The 19,420-nt window shown below is 22.9% G+C and overlaps 2 protein-coding genes across 4 annotated transcripts in view; one reads left to right on the top strand and one right to left on the bottom strand.

Annotated features, from left to right (window-relative positions):
• LOC113549582 (sodium/hydrogen exchanger 9B2-like) overlaps positions 1 to 16,584 on the bottom strand; it is a 25,676-nt gene extending 9,092 nt beyond the window's left edge. Inside the window, exons 1-3 of one of the 2 annotated variants that reach the window (XM_026950957.1) lie at positions 16,486 to 16,584; positions 13,715 to 13,765; positions 357 to 414 (exon numbers count right to left, since the gene is read on the bottom strand). In XM_026950957.1, the coding sequence (XP_026806758.1) occupies positions 357 to 414; positions 13,715 to 13,733 (77 nt within the window). In that variant the 5' untranslated portion in view covers positions 13,734 to 13,765; positions 16,486 to 16,584. Of the gene's footprint in view, positions 1 to 356; positions 415 to 5,165; positions 5,274 to 13,714; positions 13,766 to 16,485 lie in introns of those variants that run through there. The other variant, XM_026950958.1, reaches the window with a different exon arrangement.
• On the top strand, positions 14,519 to 19,420 carry LOC113549583 (SH3 domain-binding protein 5 homolog). Of its 2 annotated transcripts, none has more exons than XM_026950960.1 (8): positions 14,519 to 14,743; positions 14,809 to 14,871; positions 15,312 to 15,489; positions 17,643 to 17,761; positions 17,932 to 18,015; positions 18,075 to 18,296; positions 18,367 to 18,594; positions 18,677 to 19,420. In XM_026950960.1, the coding sequence occupies exons 1-8, from the start codon at positions 14,660 to 14,662 to the stop codon at positions 18,872 to 18,874; spliced, it is 1,176 nt and encodes a 391-aa protein (XP_026806761.1). In that variant the 5' UTR covers positions 14,519 to 14,659; the 3' UTR covers positions 18,875 to 19,420. The 2 variants fall into 2 exon arrangements, with proteins under 2 accessions (XP_026806761.1, XP_026806760.1); XM_026950959.1 differs by having other exon boundaries at positions 18,367 to 18,603.

Genomic DNA, 19,420 nt, shown 5'->3' with positions numbered 1-19,420 from the left:
AATTTTGACAAAATTTTAGTATTATTTGGTTACTATAAATACATATAATTTTCAATTTTAGCTAAGACTTATAAAATTACAAGAATTTTTCATGTATAATTACAAGTTTTTTATGACCATATAAGTCTGAACGTCCAAATAAAGTTAAGTTAGTGTAAATTAAATACTACAATTTTTGAGTACTTAAATACTATAATATCATATATTTATATAAATATGTGGAAAAAATATACTTTCTATCATTAATATCTACTAAACTATTTATAGAATCAATAACACTATGTAAATATTATATTGTATGATAAATGTTAGTAACTGGGACACTTGGTCACTTTTAGCCATTAATTATTACTTACCCTTTTATTATTCCATCTTCTCCATTTGTCATTGTTAGGTAATTGATTTGGCCACTTCCTTAAATTGAATAAATAAATTGTTTAGTTAATAATGATTCAGAATATTACAAGGATGCAAGATTTGTTAAATAAATATATAACGAAATACATGTGTTTGTAATGTGTATTTTTATTGCGTGCGTTTAACATACAAAAAATACGTAGCTACATGCAAATCACCAGTCACAAATTATAAAATTTAAAAAAACTAAGAAGAGGAATATAAGAAATTATAATATAAACATATTTCATTTAAATAAATAATGTCAATAATATTTTTGTGCATTTTTACTATACTAAACGATAAAATATATATACACTTCTCACCAGTTGACAGTCATATTGATCTACATGAATAACGTGTAACTTCTTAATTCATTATTACCATAGAGGAATATGAACCTTACAACGACATGACATCATCTTAACTCAATATTTTCTTTCAGCTAACACTAATAACAATAGTTATCAACACGAACCGGAATACAAGTTATTATTCGTGTTTGATTTTTAATCAATTGTGTATTATTATTCTATCTATTTTATTTTATAGATAGATTATAGATATATACATATTTAAATATCATATACAAATACAATTTAATATGCTGTGCAAAAATGATTTGAGAAAATTGCATACAGATTACAGACATAACTATATAATACATAGTGTATTAGTGTGTATACTGTATAATATAAAACTTCGATAATATTATAATTTAGTAATTTACTATAATATTGTAAAAGTACCATGGATATTGAAGTGTCACCACTGACTATTCTAAGTCATTAACCTAAAGGATAATTTCAATATTACTTATGCCTTATATAATTTTCAATTGACAGTAAAATATTAAAATGTATATATATATAATATACAACCCATACATTTCTGTACATTATATTATATTATTTTTACAAATAAAAACTCAATTTTTAAAATTAAATAAAAATGATTATAATTAATAACTTTTAATTTTGAAATAAATGTTTTCTATTTATATATATATATTTACCTAAATATTCTATAACTATTAGATCGTTGATACAACAGGTAAGATATTTACCGGCTAGCAGGTTCACATTAATAAAATGTTATATATACAAAATATAAACAGTGAACATGATTAAAAGATTAATAATTTCATGGCGACACCGTCCATATAATCAAATATTTTCAAGTATTTGAATAGAATTATTAAATACACTGTAGATAATAATATTTTAACGTCAAAATAAATTATACGAACTATAAAAGGTGGATAACCAAAAAAATGTAATAAGAAATAGAAAATATTGAAGTTTTAGAGTCTAATTAAATATTTTGTTTTTGTACATCACAGAATAAAAAATAATGCTTATTTTAATTAGTTTTTATTAAATTTTGCTAATTTTTGTATTTTTAAAGAAATATTATATATATTTTAATTTTAAACTAATTTTATGTATAGTTTTATAATGTACACATTTGACCAGTTAATAACATAATATCAATAACAAATTTTAATAGAAAAAGTTAAACTACAAGATTATTTAACTACTAATTCCAATGTATAAAAAAAAATATAGTGTATACAATATTATATTATTAGACATACCTTGCTTATTCGAGTATTGAACTATATATTTAACTAATTTAATAAATTATAATGATTGACCTTATAGGTTAAATGTGTGTAAAATTTCAAAATTGTTTACTGTAATAAGAATAACCTATAAACTGTCTTTTAGTTTTAAAAAAATCTATTTACTACATTATTATTAGTTTTATTTTTAAAACTATATCACAAAAATGTATTATTTTGTAAGTTCCACTTTTATAAAGATTTTATTTTTAACTTGTGTTTTAAAACAATCTCTACTACGTACCATGTGACACAACGGACTATGAAACTATTAAATAATCAATATTGATAGATTGAAAGTACAAGATTGAGTGTGTAGTAATACTATTTTATTACTTTATAATTAGATGTATAATTCTCACATCCCAGGGGAAAAACACTGAACGCAGAGCAAACACTGAATCAACTATTATACTAATTTATCAAGTATCATAATATAACATTACACGATTAAATTGTTAACTAAAAATTTGTGCTGAAAAATTTTTATAAATATTCTTAAGAATGCAATATTTTGACCCAAGAAAATACAACCAAAAAAAAGGGTTATTTTTAAAAATTAAAATTAAATAAATTTATGTTTACATTAAATTTAAATAATTGTTTATATTACAGTTACCTAATTAAAAAATTATAACAAACTGGTATTTTATTCTCATACACATTGAATAGAAAACTTATTTGATTTTCTAACATAAACAAATTATGATATCTAACATTAAACATCGAAAAATTGTTAAAATAATTATTGACTTATTATTTTGTATTGAAATAAAATAATATATCTTATCTGTTTAATAGATATATACCATGTGTTGATATTAAAAATGTTATTGTAAGTTGTAATTCATCTTTGAATTGATAGTGAGTTCAATTAAAATGAAATTACTATACCTAACGGAATTCAACTGTGAATATTTTTATCTAACGAAAAATGATAACTAGTTAAATATTTTAAGTTGGCAGCACAACAACTAACATAATATCATGTAATATTATAATTAAAATAAAACTATAAGTGAATACGTTTTTTTTAAGTGACATACCAATTATTCTTGTAGTTGTATACTAAATATGTATTTTGATATCTAATATGGGATGTCGAAGGGTATCAAACTATAAATATTATTTAATAATTCTCCATAAAATATTACTGTACAAATAATTGTTTGTAGATTATGTAAAAGCTTTCTGCAGCTGTATACGTGCTAGTGTCAATGTAATTATTATCACCATTGATTTTTAAGATGTATTTCAGTGTCATTTCTTAAAATATATTATTTAAGGACATTATTGTTAAATTGTAGACAATTTATTTAGTATAGTTATGTCATTGTTAGTTTACATTTTAAAAGCACCAAATAAACATATAAGACATAATAATCAATTACCTACTTAAATAACTCAATTAATCGTTTTATCTTAATATTTGTCATCGTTAATTTATATTCTATGACTAATTTTATGCATGTAATAATATACGTCATTTAGTATCAAAATATACATATAAACAACGGCGTCTGAGCTGATTTTGAACTGAGAAAAGGGCAGACGAAATTAAAAGTTAAATATTAATGAAATAAAAAGAATAAAAAGCAGAATAATTACAAGTACTATTATAATTAATTTACTATCACTATACCTATTGATAATTAATGTAACTAAATAAGTAAGAGTTATATAAGTTTGTTATCAAGTAATAATAAAAAATATATTACAAACGAATTTCTACGTAATAAATAAATTGTATCTAAATTTAAAAAAAATATCATTCAATAATATTACTATTGTACAAATCCTATCAAATTTGTATAGTAAAACTTCTAAAAAAATGGTATCGATTAAATCAAAAATAATAACCATTACTGTCAAGACCAGAGATGGTTAACTTATATCAAACATGTCACACAGTGACACTTTCAAATTAAATATAAATAATTTGGTAAACTGAGCCTGATAAAGTTATTCTAATAATTTATATTTTATAATAGGTTAGGGGTAACCTAACAAAAAGTAATCAATTATATTTTTTTTATTTGACACTAAAATATAAAAAGCTTCGACATTCCTCATATAGAAAGAACCGTTGTTGGGAAGGATTCCACGTACAGAAGTGGCATTATACATGTCAATTGGTTAAAAAGATATCTTGTAAAAATCGTAACAGATACCTACATAATTTATAATGTTTAGAATTAAACAATAGCCAATACCGAGAATTGATAACTATTTAATTAAATAATACTCATATTTAACTATATTTATCTACTATTGTTTTTTTATTACTTAAATTTTAAATATCTTATCTATAAATATAATTTATTATTAAGATTCTATATACCCACTATTTGGCACTCTATATTGTTTATATTAGAGTTGATTGATATTTTTGGTCTCAAATTATTATTTTATGAATTATATTTGTAATAAAAAAATAATTATAAGTCAAATTGTGTCACTATAAACTATTAATAAACAATAGGTATAAATCATTTCCTTTATTAATACATGGAGGATTGAGGGTATAACCCTTTCTCACTAAACATTCAATATATTATTGAATACACAAGACCTGATTTTGTATTATAGCGTACTCACACAGTGGATCATTATAGATAAAATTAGAGAAAGACCGCTTATCATTAATAATAATAGAGATGATAAAAAAATATTGATGTCTTGTATAAATAGGTACATGATTATCTTGTACACTATTACTCTAATATTTTTTTCAACAAGGTACCTATTTTAATATCGGAAGCATAATTATATAATTATATGAGAAATTAATAAAACAATACTATAATCATACATTAAGTAAATTTATTTAAATCAAGGCGATTATTCTATAATCTATTGAAATCTATATGGCGATTACCTATGTTTAAACCTAATTTTTTTATCTTTACTGAAATAAAATATTATTTACTAGCGTACAGACTATTTTATGTTAATATTTAAAATTAATTACAAGCGCTAATCAAATAAAGATATAATTAGATACCAAAAAATACGTGTTTATAATGTTCACATATATAGGTACTAAACTTATGGGTATCTTAATAAATTATTGGAATCTTTATTATTTACCTATAAAAATGACGAGTATATATGTACATTTTAAGTAATGAACAAAAACACTAACCTTTTTAGTAAGTTGTAGTCCAAATTTTGATTAGCTTGGTTTCCTCTTTAATTTTAATTATTTTAAGCTTTTAAATTCTCCTTTTTTGGAGAATTTAAAAAATAATGCTATTAAAAGTGTTTTGAATAAATTGCTTAATTACATTTTTGATGTCAAGTATTCAAACTGATATATATATAATATATATATTAAATATATATACATAATATATTAAAATAAGAACTACACTATACTTTATTTCACGCACAACTGAAGACTATCTTCATTAGTATTTAATTAAAAATTATATACATTTATAATCATTCAAATGATAAAGCATGAACATTGACATGCATATGTCAACCATTTTATAATTTTAATTAATATCACTATAATTATATAGCTACATCATTAGTATTAATTATTTTTTAGACAAAAAGTAAATATTTGATAGAAAGCAGTTTTTATAAAAAATATTATATTCATGGCATTATGACAATATATTATATATACAAAGGCACTTTAATCTTTAATATAATTATACAGGGTGATTTTTTTAAGGTAAATAATTATTTCTAGAGGTCTATTGAGGTAGTTTGCGGTAGTGAACTGACGAGTGACCCAGCATTTTGCGGACTACTCTATGTATATGTATGATATTAAACAAAAATATATTCTGCTTGAAAATATAAATTACAATTTATGCTGTTATCCACAAAGAGTAAGCAACTTAAAAATAATTAGACCAATAAAAAATAGTAAGAATATTTTTTTTTTCTTGTAATTACTTCAAACTAAATATACAAAATATTTCCAAGAGCGTCAATTATTTTAAAAATTATGAAATATTTATTGAGAACACCAATACAAGAATTACTCGATCTACTGTATAGTTTATATACGTATAATCATTAATAATAGTATCTAAGTATACTGCATAATATTGGTTTACTCAATATTGTTTCATTGACTATTTATTTATTATCTTATCACACGTCTATTAATTATTTTTTTTTCCATAAATAATGCCACATACTTAAGTATGCGACAGTTTTGAAAGTAAATATAACATTTTATTTTTAAATATTCATGTTTTTTAAATTTTATTTGTAAATTATTTTTCAGTAACACATAAGTAACATAAAACAATAAATAACTTTAGTATTATATCAAGCCAAAATTTAAGCCATTCAACTGATGCATTGGTTCAATCTACTACCATTTTATTAATTTATTATGCTTCGATGTAAAATACAATACAATTAAAAATGTATCATTGAAATTAAAGAACAAGTTATAAAATCTAAAATATAACACTAAAGTAAAATACTAATTTTAGTCCATTGAAATGTAATTTGTACTTAATTAATATTTATGTTTTGGTGTCGAAGTATTATATTATTATATTATCAACTAAAATATGATCACATATATTAAGTTGTATGCATATGATTTTCCAAAGATTTAACACTTTGTTCTTAACTATAGGGGGTCAACAACCGGTTATGCTGTCTGAAGAAGAAAAATACAGGTTTTTGCTAGTTGCTATATAGTTACTAAGATACTTATATTATAGTGGATCTGTGTAATAATATAAGTGTGAGACGTAAAAATAAAATAAAATATATCTTAAAATTGTTTTGAGTTTTTTATTCAAAAGGCTTTAAATATTGAGGAGTTGAATTAGACAATAAAATTAAAGTCACTGAATTTAATTCATCGTTTTGTTTTCTTTGATTTTATAATTTTTAACAAAGGAAATGTCATAAATCTTGTTTTTACCTATTGAAATCATTTTATACAAAATCAACAAAATGATTTTATTATATAGTTTATTTTTTTATTTTAAAGGCATTTTATTATATTATGCTATATAAATTACCACTATACTAATGTACTCTCGAATTAAATATTAAAACTACAATGAAACCATACAGGTAACTCAATACAATTATAGTTTTCAAGTTATAACAATTACTAGTTCAAAATTTATGGATAGAAAATAGTCGATAATATATTATAATAAAAAAACCGATACTCTAATAATATCGTTTAACATCGAAATAAAATTTAATACCTACTTTTATTTTCATGTTAAATGTTAGCTATATCCAGTTAGTCAAAAATATCTACATTATATAATAATATAAAATATTATAATAAGTAATTACACAACTATAATAAATATATGCTAATAAGAAGTGAAAATATATTAATTTGAAATTTCCACATAAACTGATATCGAACTTACTGAAGTAATGCATCTTAAAATACAATGCATTATAACAAATTGTCTTTGTGTACAAGGATTGAATGATAATAATGATCAATGACGCAAATAGGTTTTATTCTTTCTAGTAAAGTTGGTTATAATTTTATAGCCCACTGAAATATTGGCCTCTAATCGTTGATAAATGCACCTATTTAAATTAATTTTGATAATATTAAAGTGACATCATGATTAAACATATTATAGTACGTATTTATAATATAATAATATATAACTAGAATATATTATACTATACAAACTTAAGAATAAATAAAACAAACAATTCAAATTGGAATAATTATATTTAAGCATATACTGACATTGTAATAATTATGGTTACTGATAACTCCATGTAACGTGAGTAGTTAAAAACAAACATAATTAATTTCCTAATGATTTCTATTTCTGTTTTTAATTTTGAAGTTATACTATCCGCCTTATTTATTGTTTAATATTGTAAACAAACTAAATAAAAGATAATATGGTTAATAACAAAAAACCTTTTAATATTAGTAAAAAAATAATTATTAATAAAAGAAATATAGATTTAATTACATAAAATAATATAATTAAATGTACCTATATATAGGTATTAGGTATACTATTATAATAGTAACACGCGTGCAATCATATATTGCAGTTATAAATTATTAAGATTTTTGACGGTTAAATACAATATAATATCATCATAATATGTTTAATCATGTAAGTTCTTGTAATACTTGTAGAAATGTAGATATATTATAATTATTCTCCTACAAAATAATATTACAATGAATGAAACTATGGAAGTTATTCATAAAATAAACAAACGTCATATTTTAAAATAAATAATTATGCGACATAATATTGTGGTATTAATATAATTTTAATGTGTTATATAGTTTTTTAATTTTTTACATAAAAATAATTCTACATTATATTATAATTAATCAAAAATAAATTGGTACCTATAATTTGTAATTGTATATAGACATTTCTTAACTTATTTTTATAGAAAACATTCTACTTCACATAACTAAAGTAGAGAGGTATAAAATATGTTTCTTTACGTTTTTAATTTATTTACTATATATCTCTTCCCAATTCTTTAAATTTCTAGAAAAAATGTAAAGTGGTGTAAAGAAATACACAAACTTTTACAAAAAGGGCACCGCTTAAAAATATAGGTAAATTATAACATAGGTACATTACTGTGTAATTGTTCAATCTTTAAAATTAATTATATCAAGATAAATAGAAATAAACGTTAATGAAAAAATTTTTTTAAACATTATTTGAAGAACCTAATTAAAAACCATATTTTGGAAAAGTTATTTATACTATTTTTTATCATTATATATTTTTTTTTACTTTCTAATTTATTATTATTATTTTTTAATAATAGCAACATTTTTAATTTTTTTTAAAAATTTTAATGTAAAATATCACTAATGAATCACTTGTCATACATCAATTAAAAATATATGCTGTATTCATTAAAAAAGTAAAAATTCGTTAAATGGAACCTTGCTATCATAAGTGTAGGTACCTACCATGTAGTTACAATATTATGCCACAAATTGTACATATATATATATATTATATAATAAATAAATTATTATTATTTATAAATGAACAAAATTTAATATTCATTATACATAGAATTATACTTACTAAAAAAGTTGTATTATTATCATTCCATGATAGTAATTATTATGACATAAATTAAAATTGATCTAAGACTTAACGATAGAATACTTACGATTACTTCTCGATAATTGAACAAAAAATAAATATTTAATTTATTGACTGGGACGAGTAGATATAACTATTTTTACTCAAAATAATCATTTGTTTTTATAACGGATTGAATAATATATTAATTGTCCCAGTGAAATAACTGAAATATTTATAAATGTAGAATTACAATTATATTTAATAGCTATTATGGTACAACCCCCTCTATTATATATAAACTTGTATGTATATTTTTATCAGAATGATAAATTGGAAATTTTGATAAGCCTAATGCTGAATTCCTCACATTCTCATTAAGCTATGTGTCAGTAAAAATAAAAATGAAACAGTAGAGCTTTGTAAAATATTCAAATAATGTATACATTTAAACTAAATATATTATGAATTATGATAGGTAATAATCATTTATGATCTACAGTTATTAATTAATACGAATCTTCAAAATGTGTCTTATTATGTTTTGGAGCAATCGTCAACATTTATTTTCATTATTTTTTAATTTAAGATTGAAGTTTAGATTAAGTTAGACTAGTTCTTTGTTGTAAGTGTCCTTATCCCAATTGAAAAATGTCAAGCCTGTCAGCCTGAATCGTTGCAGATTATTAATATTAAAACCACATTTATACCTACTTATTTTGACTGATAATAAAAAACAAAGATATCTACATAATTCTAATCTGGTGGTGCTCTATAATAAAGTGAAAAAAATTGGAATTGTTCATTATCATAAAATTATACTGTTTATAAAGCAAAACTTTAAGTTTACCTATGTGTAATTGTAGTGCTAACGTTTTATGAGGATTTAAATTATTTGTCTATTGATATTGATAGACCTATTGAATACTATATCTATGTTTTTAACTACTTATGAGATGTAAGTTGGAAAATGCACTTATAATAAATTATAAATATAAATTCTCAAACAGAAAGTGAAGAGTTTTTTAAGTACATATAATAATTTATTTATATTATTTTTGGTTTGAAACAAATGTTGTCATCTATTTTTAATAAATATACCTATTATTATTAGACTATTTATATATTTAGCAGTTAAAACTTGAAGAATGAAACAAATGTAACATAATTCAACATAAACATTATCCAAAGTCGATATCGCTAGAATAAATTTATTGAGGTAGATTGGATAATATATATTTTTGATTTATTATTTAATATAATTATTCCAATGTGCATGAATACCAAATAAAATGTATCACCCGATATAAATATTCAAATACATGTTAAGCGTAGGGTGGGGTCTCTGGATCGCGTCATTGTAGTTCAAGTAAAATGACGTAAGATAATAAAAAAAATATAGATAATATATATGTAGATTTTACCTACCTAAGGAAAATGAATGCGTGCGTCACTTTCAAAATTATAGTAAGGTACTTCAATCCCTTCTGAATTCCAATTTTTAAATCAAATAACAATGTAGATAGGAACATTGTAATTAGTGAGATAAAAACGGAGAAGTATTTAGTTCATAATATTTCATATTAATTTTACTGTGAATGTCTTTTACAGTAATACACATTATATTAATAAAATAATGCATCACTTATATAACTACAAAAATATTTAAAAAATACTATGTAAATTGACAGTTTAATAATGAAAATAATATTTTATTTTTATTTCAAAGATTTATTTCAATTCGTTTACAAACATTCAACAATGATTTTCTCAAAATATTTACTGCATATAATAAAATATTTGCGCGACAATAAGAAGTTGGATCTGTAAGTTTTTTTCGACAATTCTGTATACAATTTAAAAGCTAAATAAATTGCTGAATTTTTTATTTCATATATAAATTGTGTAATAATTATACAATAAACATATTAGTACAATGTATATTATTACTTATACCTATTATTTATAATTAATAGATAGGTACATAGTTTAAAATAACAGTTAAATTTAATAATTTTCCTTTTTTATTTTACACTTTTTCATTAAGAAATATTTGTTTACAACATATATGGTATTTATACAGATATAGAATATAAAGACTAAATTAGTACCTATACCTACTTTAAAAAGATAATTTTCTTAATAGTTTTCAAGTTAAAGTGCATGGCATGATTATCAATATACATGGAAAAATGTTTATAAACGTTACAGTCTAGGTGGTTAAACCACTTAAATTACTATTAATTATAATAACTAGACACCAGTAAGTAGGTATACAGTATTCGTGAATATTTAAATCAAATTCTTTGATTCTAAACAGAGTAATGTTGCAAGTATAGGCTTTGTAAAATATAAAGGATTGTTTTTCATTCCTAATATTTATTTCATAATTTTTCCGTCTGACGTTACCTTAAGGAGCAATAAAAGGGCTTCAATAATGAACATTGAGGATGGTTTTTTGGTAGTAAAATGGATCTAATTAGTATGTTTGGGGTAAAATATCCCAGTTCCTTTCAAAATAATTAGGAGTATTAAAAAAATAATAAACAATTTATGCAATACCTACAGTTTTCGACAAAATCGATTTTGTTGAAAAGAATAATTGTATAGGCAATAATTTTCACATTATTTATATAAGTATTTTCCAGATATGATATATAATTTTAAAAATATTTTAGCTTCTTTTTTACTATTTATAAAAATTTTAAATTTTTGATTCATAGCAATTAAATTATTTTTCCGTGTTAAAAATATTGAAAAATAATATCAAGTTCCTTAAAAGTTGTTTTATAATATAAGTAAAAATATACAAGGTCTACTGTTGTTTTTTAAACATCTTAAATTTAAACTTGGACGTACCTATAATTGATTAGTAGGTTAGCTTACCAAACAATTTTTCTAGAATTTATTTTCTTATCAAGAAGAATGGTTTAGTTATTAAGATAAAAGACAAGAAAATACTATATTTATAAATTATTAAAATTTGCCAATTTTATAATGTTGGTTGGATATTCCCAAATTATAAAAGTATTAATTGCATGTTCTTAAATATAATTATTTATAAAAGTAGGTAGATACTTCAATAACTGAAAAGTAATTACCTAATGATTAACTTTACGTCTTCTTAGTTATAGCGATTTGTGAGGTAGGTATAAATAATATTACGGAAGAATAAGAATACAAGATAAGTTCTTATCTTTTTACCATTTTTTGAGAGTAGACCGCTTAGTCAAATAACAAAATATACGGATAAGATAAAAAAGCATGTTTAGTTGAATAATTATTATTATAATGTACGTAAGTATAACATATTATCTTTTTCGGTATTTTCAATTTTGTGAAGTTCTTTTCATAACAACGAAACATTTAGGATTAGGTATTCGTTTATACTTAATTTATATCATATTATTATTATTATGTTTATGACTCGTGGCCTTCTTACATCATTCTTTATAGTTTGTCACTTATTTTTTCCCCGAGCTAGGATTTTCCAACTGGGAAAGTTTGTAACATTTCTTTCAACATACGCTACATATTACATGTCTACGTGTTATATGTCAGCAAATATTTACACATAAAAAATCTATATCAATTTTTTAAACTGGTATTTGATATAATATATACATACATATAAATATTAATTTGATTGGAAATAACTTTAACCACGTAGGTATAATAATATTATATGACTATAGTATAACCTACGAGTATAATCTAGAAATGTGGTTGTTTTGTGATTTATTGTTTAACCGTTAATTATAATATGTTAACATATTTTTTTAAAGCTTATAGAATAATTATAAATGAAAAAACAAGTGAGACATAATACAACATATATTACCTATACAACAATCATTTAAAAAATAATTTTAAAAATACATAAATACATATTAAATTGATAACCGATAAACCACTAAATGTTTAGGTACTCAACATTATTCCTACCAATGTTTATCTTTGTAAGATGAGTAGTATCACTTGTAATATAGGTACAATAATATAAGCACCAGTAACTTGAGGCATGTTCGTGTAAACTACGCATTGAAGTTAGAGATTTTATTACTTATATAAGATTTAAATTATAAATTGTACCTTTATAATAATATATTATGTAGGAGTGTAGGACTAGGAATAAGGCTGGAAATTAATTTAGGGAGGGGTTTTAAGCTAAAAAATTGATTTCTAATTTTATTATAATATTGTATAAGTTATTTTATTACCACATAATATAATATAAAAACATTTCTGAGGGGGTTGAACCCCCCCATAGGTGCGGCCTTATGTAGGACGTTCTTCGTCTCTAAGATATCTATGTAGGTATCACTTAAATCCTATAATACATTAATACTGTTCTACTATAATTTTTTTACTAAACACGTGCATTTGCACAATTTACTAATAGTATATTATATTTATCAATCTATGCTATTGGTAGCCTAACAGTGTTAAGTTTTTACAATAACCGTTGATAAATTCATTCATGGTCAACAAAAAATATGTTGCGACTTTTGAGTGAGTTGATGGTTTGACATACAATATACAAACACAACTGTATAATATTACATAAGTAATGTTATATATTATACGCGTAAACAAGCAAACAAATACAAATCACAATATCGCAATTTACGAGTGTGTAACATACCTATTAAGGGTTTATCCATTATTTCGATTTACTCCAATACTTTATTATTTTCTGCAAACAAAGTATAAATAAAGAAGGTATTACACAATGCGATCGGTAAAAGACAACTGATACTGTAATAAATTATTTTTAATAAGTATTAAATACAATGTTATTCTTGTATAATATTATAATAAATAGGTAAGGTATTAGATACTTAGATATCGTAATTTTATTATTATACCGTGGAAATTTATAAAATGATTCGATGCCATCGGCAATTGTCGTGCCGAATCCGTGATAGGTAGGATGGGTAATTTAAATACATTTATTATTACGATGAAATGAATAACGATTAATGATAGGCAGACACGAGTATACGACGGTCGACATTAAAAATTAATATTCAATTATTCAAAATATGAAAATTGAAGGTTGAAATAAAATTAAAGAGTGAGAGAGTAGAGAAGACTTTATTACTATAATCTATACGTTATACTTTTATTTAATAGTATTAGATTACGGCACATACAGCAAAGCAATAAAGTTATTGCATTATTATAGCAATAAACTAGTAAAGACTAAAGTATCTAAAATAAGTAAAATACCTACCTACAGGCTATAGCATAAGTGGTAACGGTAAACGGTTTGTCTTAGTACTTTGTACTTTACATCTGCGGGTGGTGGTCGTAGAAAACACGGTTTAAACCGTAACGTCGGTTACGTTTGATGTTTGTATTATTTCATTATCGTCTTGTTATCACGCATTCCTTTATCACGATAAAATAATAATAATAATAATAAATGATACTTTAATACAATTGGTACGGCCAATTTAGTATTTATTTTACTGACATTTTTTTTTATTTTTTATTTTATTTTATTATCCTTTTAAATTTAAATTTAATACTATTATTTTAAAATTATAATGCTTTAACCAATTCAAAGACATTTCTTGTTTAAACAATGGACTCGTCTAGTGGACAGAGTAATCAGGAGACTGACACGTCCCTGTACAATGAAGAGGATAGTTTAGACCCTAGAATTCAAGTAATGATCGGTTTCATAATTATTTATATGGATAAAATATTTTAATTTCTTTGTTTTAATTTTAGCTGGAACTTGAAAAATTGAATTCATCCACAGACAATATAAATAAACTTGAAATTGAATTAGATGTAAGTATATGTAAATATAAACTAAATTATTTAACAGTTGAAACATTTTATTTTAGTACATTACATGCACCTATTGCACATTACCTATATTACCTATATTATTAGATTTATATTTAATATATAAATTACAATGTTAATATATCAACTTAATTTTATAAATTATTACTAGAAATTATAGTAATGTAAACAAATAATAATGAATATTTGAAATAGTTACTATGTAGCCATGGAGGAAGCACATATTAACCTATTTTATTTCTATTGTTCAGTTATAGTTAATTTATGTCAAACTTGTAATTTTTAATTATTAATCTTTTCAATTATATTTTTATTACAGAATACATTTAATAAAATATTTAATAATTTAGTTTATGGACAAATATTTTAGAAAATGTAATATTAAGTGTATTAATCTATATATTATATCATTATTATTTAAGGAAGCAAATACAACATTCAGAATGTTGATGGCTGAAGCTTCTAGGAGATTAAAGGTACGAGCTCGCAAACTAGGTTCATGTATTGATAAAGCTCGGCCATTTTATGAAGCACTTAATATGTCTAAACATGCTCAGCAACAATGTCAAATTGCAGCTGTAAAGTACCAACGAGCTAACGGTAAGATCAATAAAATAAACATTTATAAAAATTAATTTTTTCCTTGGTTTAAAAGTATGTTAGACCAGCATGTATTGTCTCCGTTTTAAAAATATAAAACATAGCAAAAACTTTTTTGTGTGGTAAAGAACCGAGAAGGCTACAGTCATAACTAAGAAACAAAATATTCTCCTAATTAAAAGGGTAATTTTCTAAACTATACTCAATTGGAAGTCTTAATTATCACTATAGCCTGAGAGATTCTATCCTGTGCAAAATTATTTTTGCTATTTTATACACGTGTAAGATGGAGACAACACATTTGGGTGTAGCATCCTCTTAAGCCAATACATATTACTATAATGTTTAGAGATTCGTGTTGAATTGTATAGTAATAATATAAATAAAAAAATATTTTAAATATGAAATTAATGAAACATTTCTGTATTAGTTAAAGATAATATTTTTCTAACTTATAAAAACAAATATTCATTAGTAATAATAAAATATAATCTAAAAAAAGCATGATTCATAGAAAAATCAATATGGTTGTAATAGATTAAACATTAGATTAAAAACTAAGAATAAATTATAATTTTTCCAAATTTATATTTATGTGATTTTATTATTTTTTTAAATTAAAAGAAACTGCTCAAAAACAACAGAATTATTGATAGTTATTTTGATAAAAATGTATCCACTATTTCTAATTTTATTTTATTGACTTAGCTATTTAAGGGATGTATTTTTTTCTGGTTGGTTTTAACACTGAACTAACTATATAATAATACTTATTCTAAATAATTAATTGTTTTAATAAGTTATTTACGAATTTAAAATGATGAATTCAATTATCCAATTTCAGTATCTATTAGACATTAGTTAGTTTTGTTTACCTATTATTTATAAATATGTACATATTGTACATATATGACATAAATTTTATAACATTAAGTTTTATAATAAATATTCATATTTAAATTGTATTTATTTTTAAATATATAATTGTGTACATACCAAAAGCTTGAATATTGTAGTACTTTACTGTGTGATCTGTTATATCAGAGATATATCAATTCTAACAATAATGGTTTGTATACTGTACATTTTTTAAAATCAATCTATATAATATTTCAAATAAGAGACTTTTCAAGTACATTTTTATCTTATCACAAATAGAAGGAAAAAATTATTTTATTAATAATTTTTAATCTAATATGTAAACCTTCTTTAATTAGGTTGTAGAAGTGTGTGTAATATAGAACATAAAATCTAATATAAAGTCTAATATACATAAAATAGTTTCATTCTATATTACATTATATCTAACTAAAATTGAAAGCAAAAAATCTGTTTTAAAGGAAATATTTTTAATGTACTTTGCTCATTTTTAATACTGTTTGTTAATTATTTAATACTAATGGATAATTGTAGATCCAATAAAAATGTGTTATCTATATTTATTCATCATCTATGTAAGGAAGTCCTAAAATGTGTTTAGTAATAAAAAAAAATTATCAATTTAAGTTATTTAACTGAATTGAAAAGACCTAGAAATTAAATGTTCTAAAATCTTAACTATGTACCACCAATTATGATTTATTACTTAAATCAGTTAAATCAGTAAAAATATTATTTAAAACTATAATGTATCCAAGGGCACTTGCAGACATTTTAATAGGGGGGGGGGGTGATGTATATTAATATATAATCAAAGCATATTTAATATACTTTACATAAACAATGAAATAAACTCTATATTCATTATTGGCAAAAAAGGAGTAAGACGGCTTTGGCCACCTTTTTTGAGCTTTGATGTTTCCTGTATTTAGTTTTTTGTTTAAATATCTAAAAATAAATAACATTAAGTCATTTAAAAAATATTTCATTCCTTAGACTTTTGAGTACTTGCCCATTTGGCATTTGTTATTGCATTTAATGCTAACCATTATAAAGTTATTATTAATTAATAATACTGTATAATTTAATTAGATCATTTTGTGTTGATTTTTGATGGACTCATATATTCTATATCTATATTTAGCTATGAAATAAAGATATTTTTTCTGCTTATTGTATAATAAGTATAAATAAATAATAATAAAGAGAATAATAGATTATAGTCTTAACTGTAAGTCTGTATTACAAGTAAAATTGTACTTTATACATTTTAGAAATTCATCAAGCCGCTAAAGAAACTGTAGCATTAGCTGAAGCACGGTTTCTTAGTAAACAACATGAATGGAAATTTGATAGTGCGTGGCAAGAAATGTTAAATAACGCTATTTTAAAGGTATTCAAGTGTAATGAGAATCATAATATTCATTATCCATAGAATATTATGTATTATTATTATTTTACTTCTTACTATTACGTATACAAGTTTAAATTTTAATAAAAACCTTTTATAAAAATTTACAATAATTTTTTTAGTTAAAATATCAATAACATTATTATGTGCAGGTAACAGAAGCAGAAAATCAAAAGACTGAAAGTGGTCGTGAGCATCAAAGAAAAGCTGCTCTCTACCAAGCTGCAGAACAAAAGGTATATTGTAAATCTGTTATGTACTTAAATTTTAATATTAAAATAACATTTCATTTTAGGTTCAAATGTTGGAGCAAAAGTTTAAACGTAGCATTATAAAGTCTCGTCCATATTTTGAAGAAAAATATTTATGTGAAGGTCAATTAGCAGCACAAAAAGATACTATTATTCAAATCCGATATGCTGTGCAACGGGCTAAACAAGAATATTCGGCTTGTTTGCACAGACTTGAACAGATCTCTGAAGAAATTCATGTGCAAAGACAAAACAATAAACTTATGGTACTTACATTTTTTTTAAATTTTAAACATCTCAAACAAAATTGATCAATTTTGATGTATTTTTTGACAGGAATGTTCATTACAAGGTCCACGAGAACCTGGTGTTGGTGCAGAAGTTTCTTCTATGGTCAACAGCTGGCAAGAGCTAGATAACAAAAAGGATGCCAATGGCATGGAAGATATAAATTTAGATTGGAATTTGGATAAATGTGATTCAAGAAGCTTGGGTAGTCTATCCATGGATACTAGTTCTATTTTGAGTGATGCAGATGACTTAGATTTTGATGATGATAGCCAAGTAACGATGGTATTTAAATATTTTCAATAAACCGTATCTGGGTGTAAGGTTAATGATTTTACTTTGTCACAAATTATAACAGGAACTTGAACAACTCCGTCAAAAAGTACGTGATCTCGCTACTAAACCTTTAATGATGGAAAGTAAAAGAACTGAAGAGGTTGAAGGCGTAGAAGATCGTAAAGGTTGGGAGAGTGAGTTAAATGCTACTGTTGATAAATTAGATAGAATGATGTTAAAACAGGAGTGTGAAAAATCACAACAACAATCACCTGTTTAGTAAATTATTGGTATAAATCAAAATTTGTTAGGCTTTCAATTAATTGGTCTAGGGAGAAAATGTTTATCTAAAATATATTGAGATAAGAAATCAAATTGTATATGTTAGCCTTGTCTCAATGAGTGTTATGTTTTCTTGTTCTTATTGTTAAAGTTGATTTATCTATTAATATTAATTTCACACTTATTTTCCATTTGGAAACTGTAAATCAAGGTAGCTAGAATCGAGCACAATACCATTTACCCTATTGTAACTAATTTAAGATTATAGGCAACTTAATGTTATTTGGCTATATGATTCAATGTGGATGTATATTTGTTTATTGTAAAGCAATAATGTTTTAAGTAACTTAGTTGATTGTAATTATTTACCATGTTGCAAACTAATTAATATCATTAATAATTAGGTAGGTACTAAAAAACAACTTCATTTGATAGCAGTGGTTTATTTAAAATGTTGTTCCATTACAGATATTGTTACCCAAATGACAACAAAATTAAAATATGTTTTTTTTTTTTTAGTTTATTTTATTGTATAATTTCCTAA

The sequence above is a fragment of the Rhopalosiphum maidis genome, chromosome 4, assembly GCF_003676215.2.
Source record: "Rhopalosiphum maidis isolate BTI-1 chromosome 4, ASM367621v3, whole genome shotgun sequence".
NCBI classification, from domain to species: domain Eukaryota; kingdom Metazoa; phylum Arthropoda; class Insecta; order Hemiptera; family Aphididae; genus Rhopalosiphum; species Rhopalosiphum maidis.
Note: the sequence above shows the minus strand (reverse complement) of the source record. Positions and strands in the feature narration are given on the sequence as shown.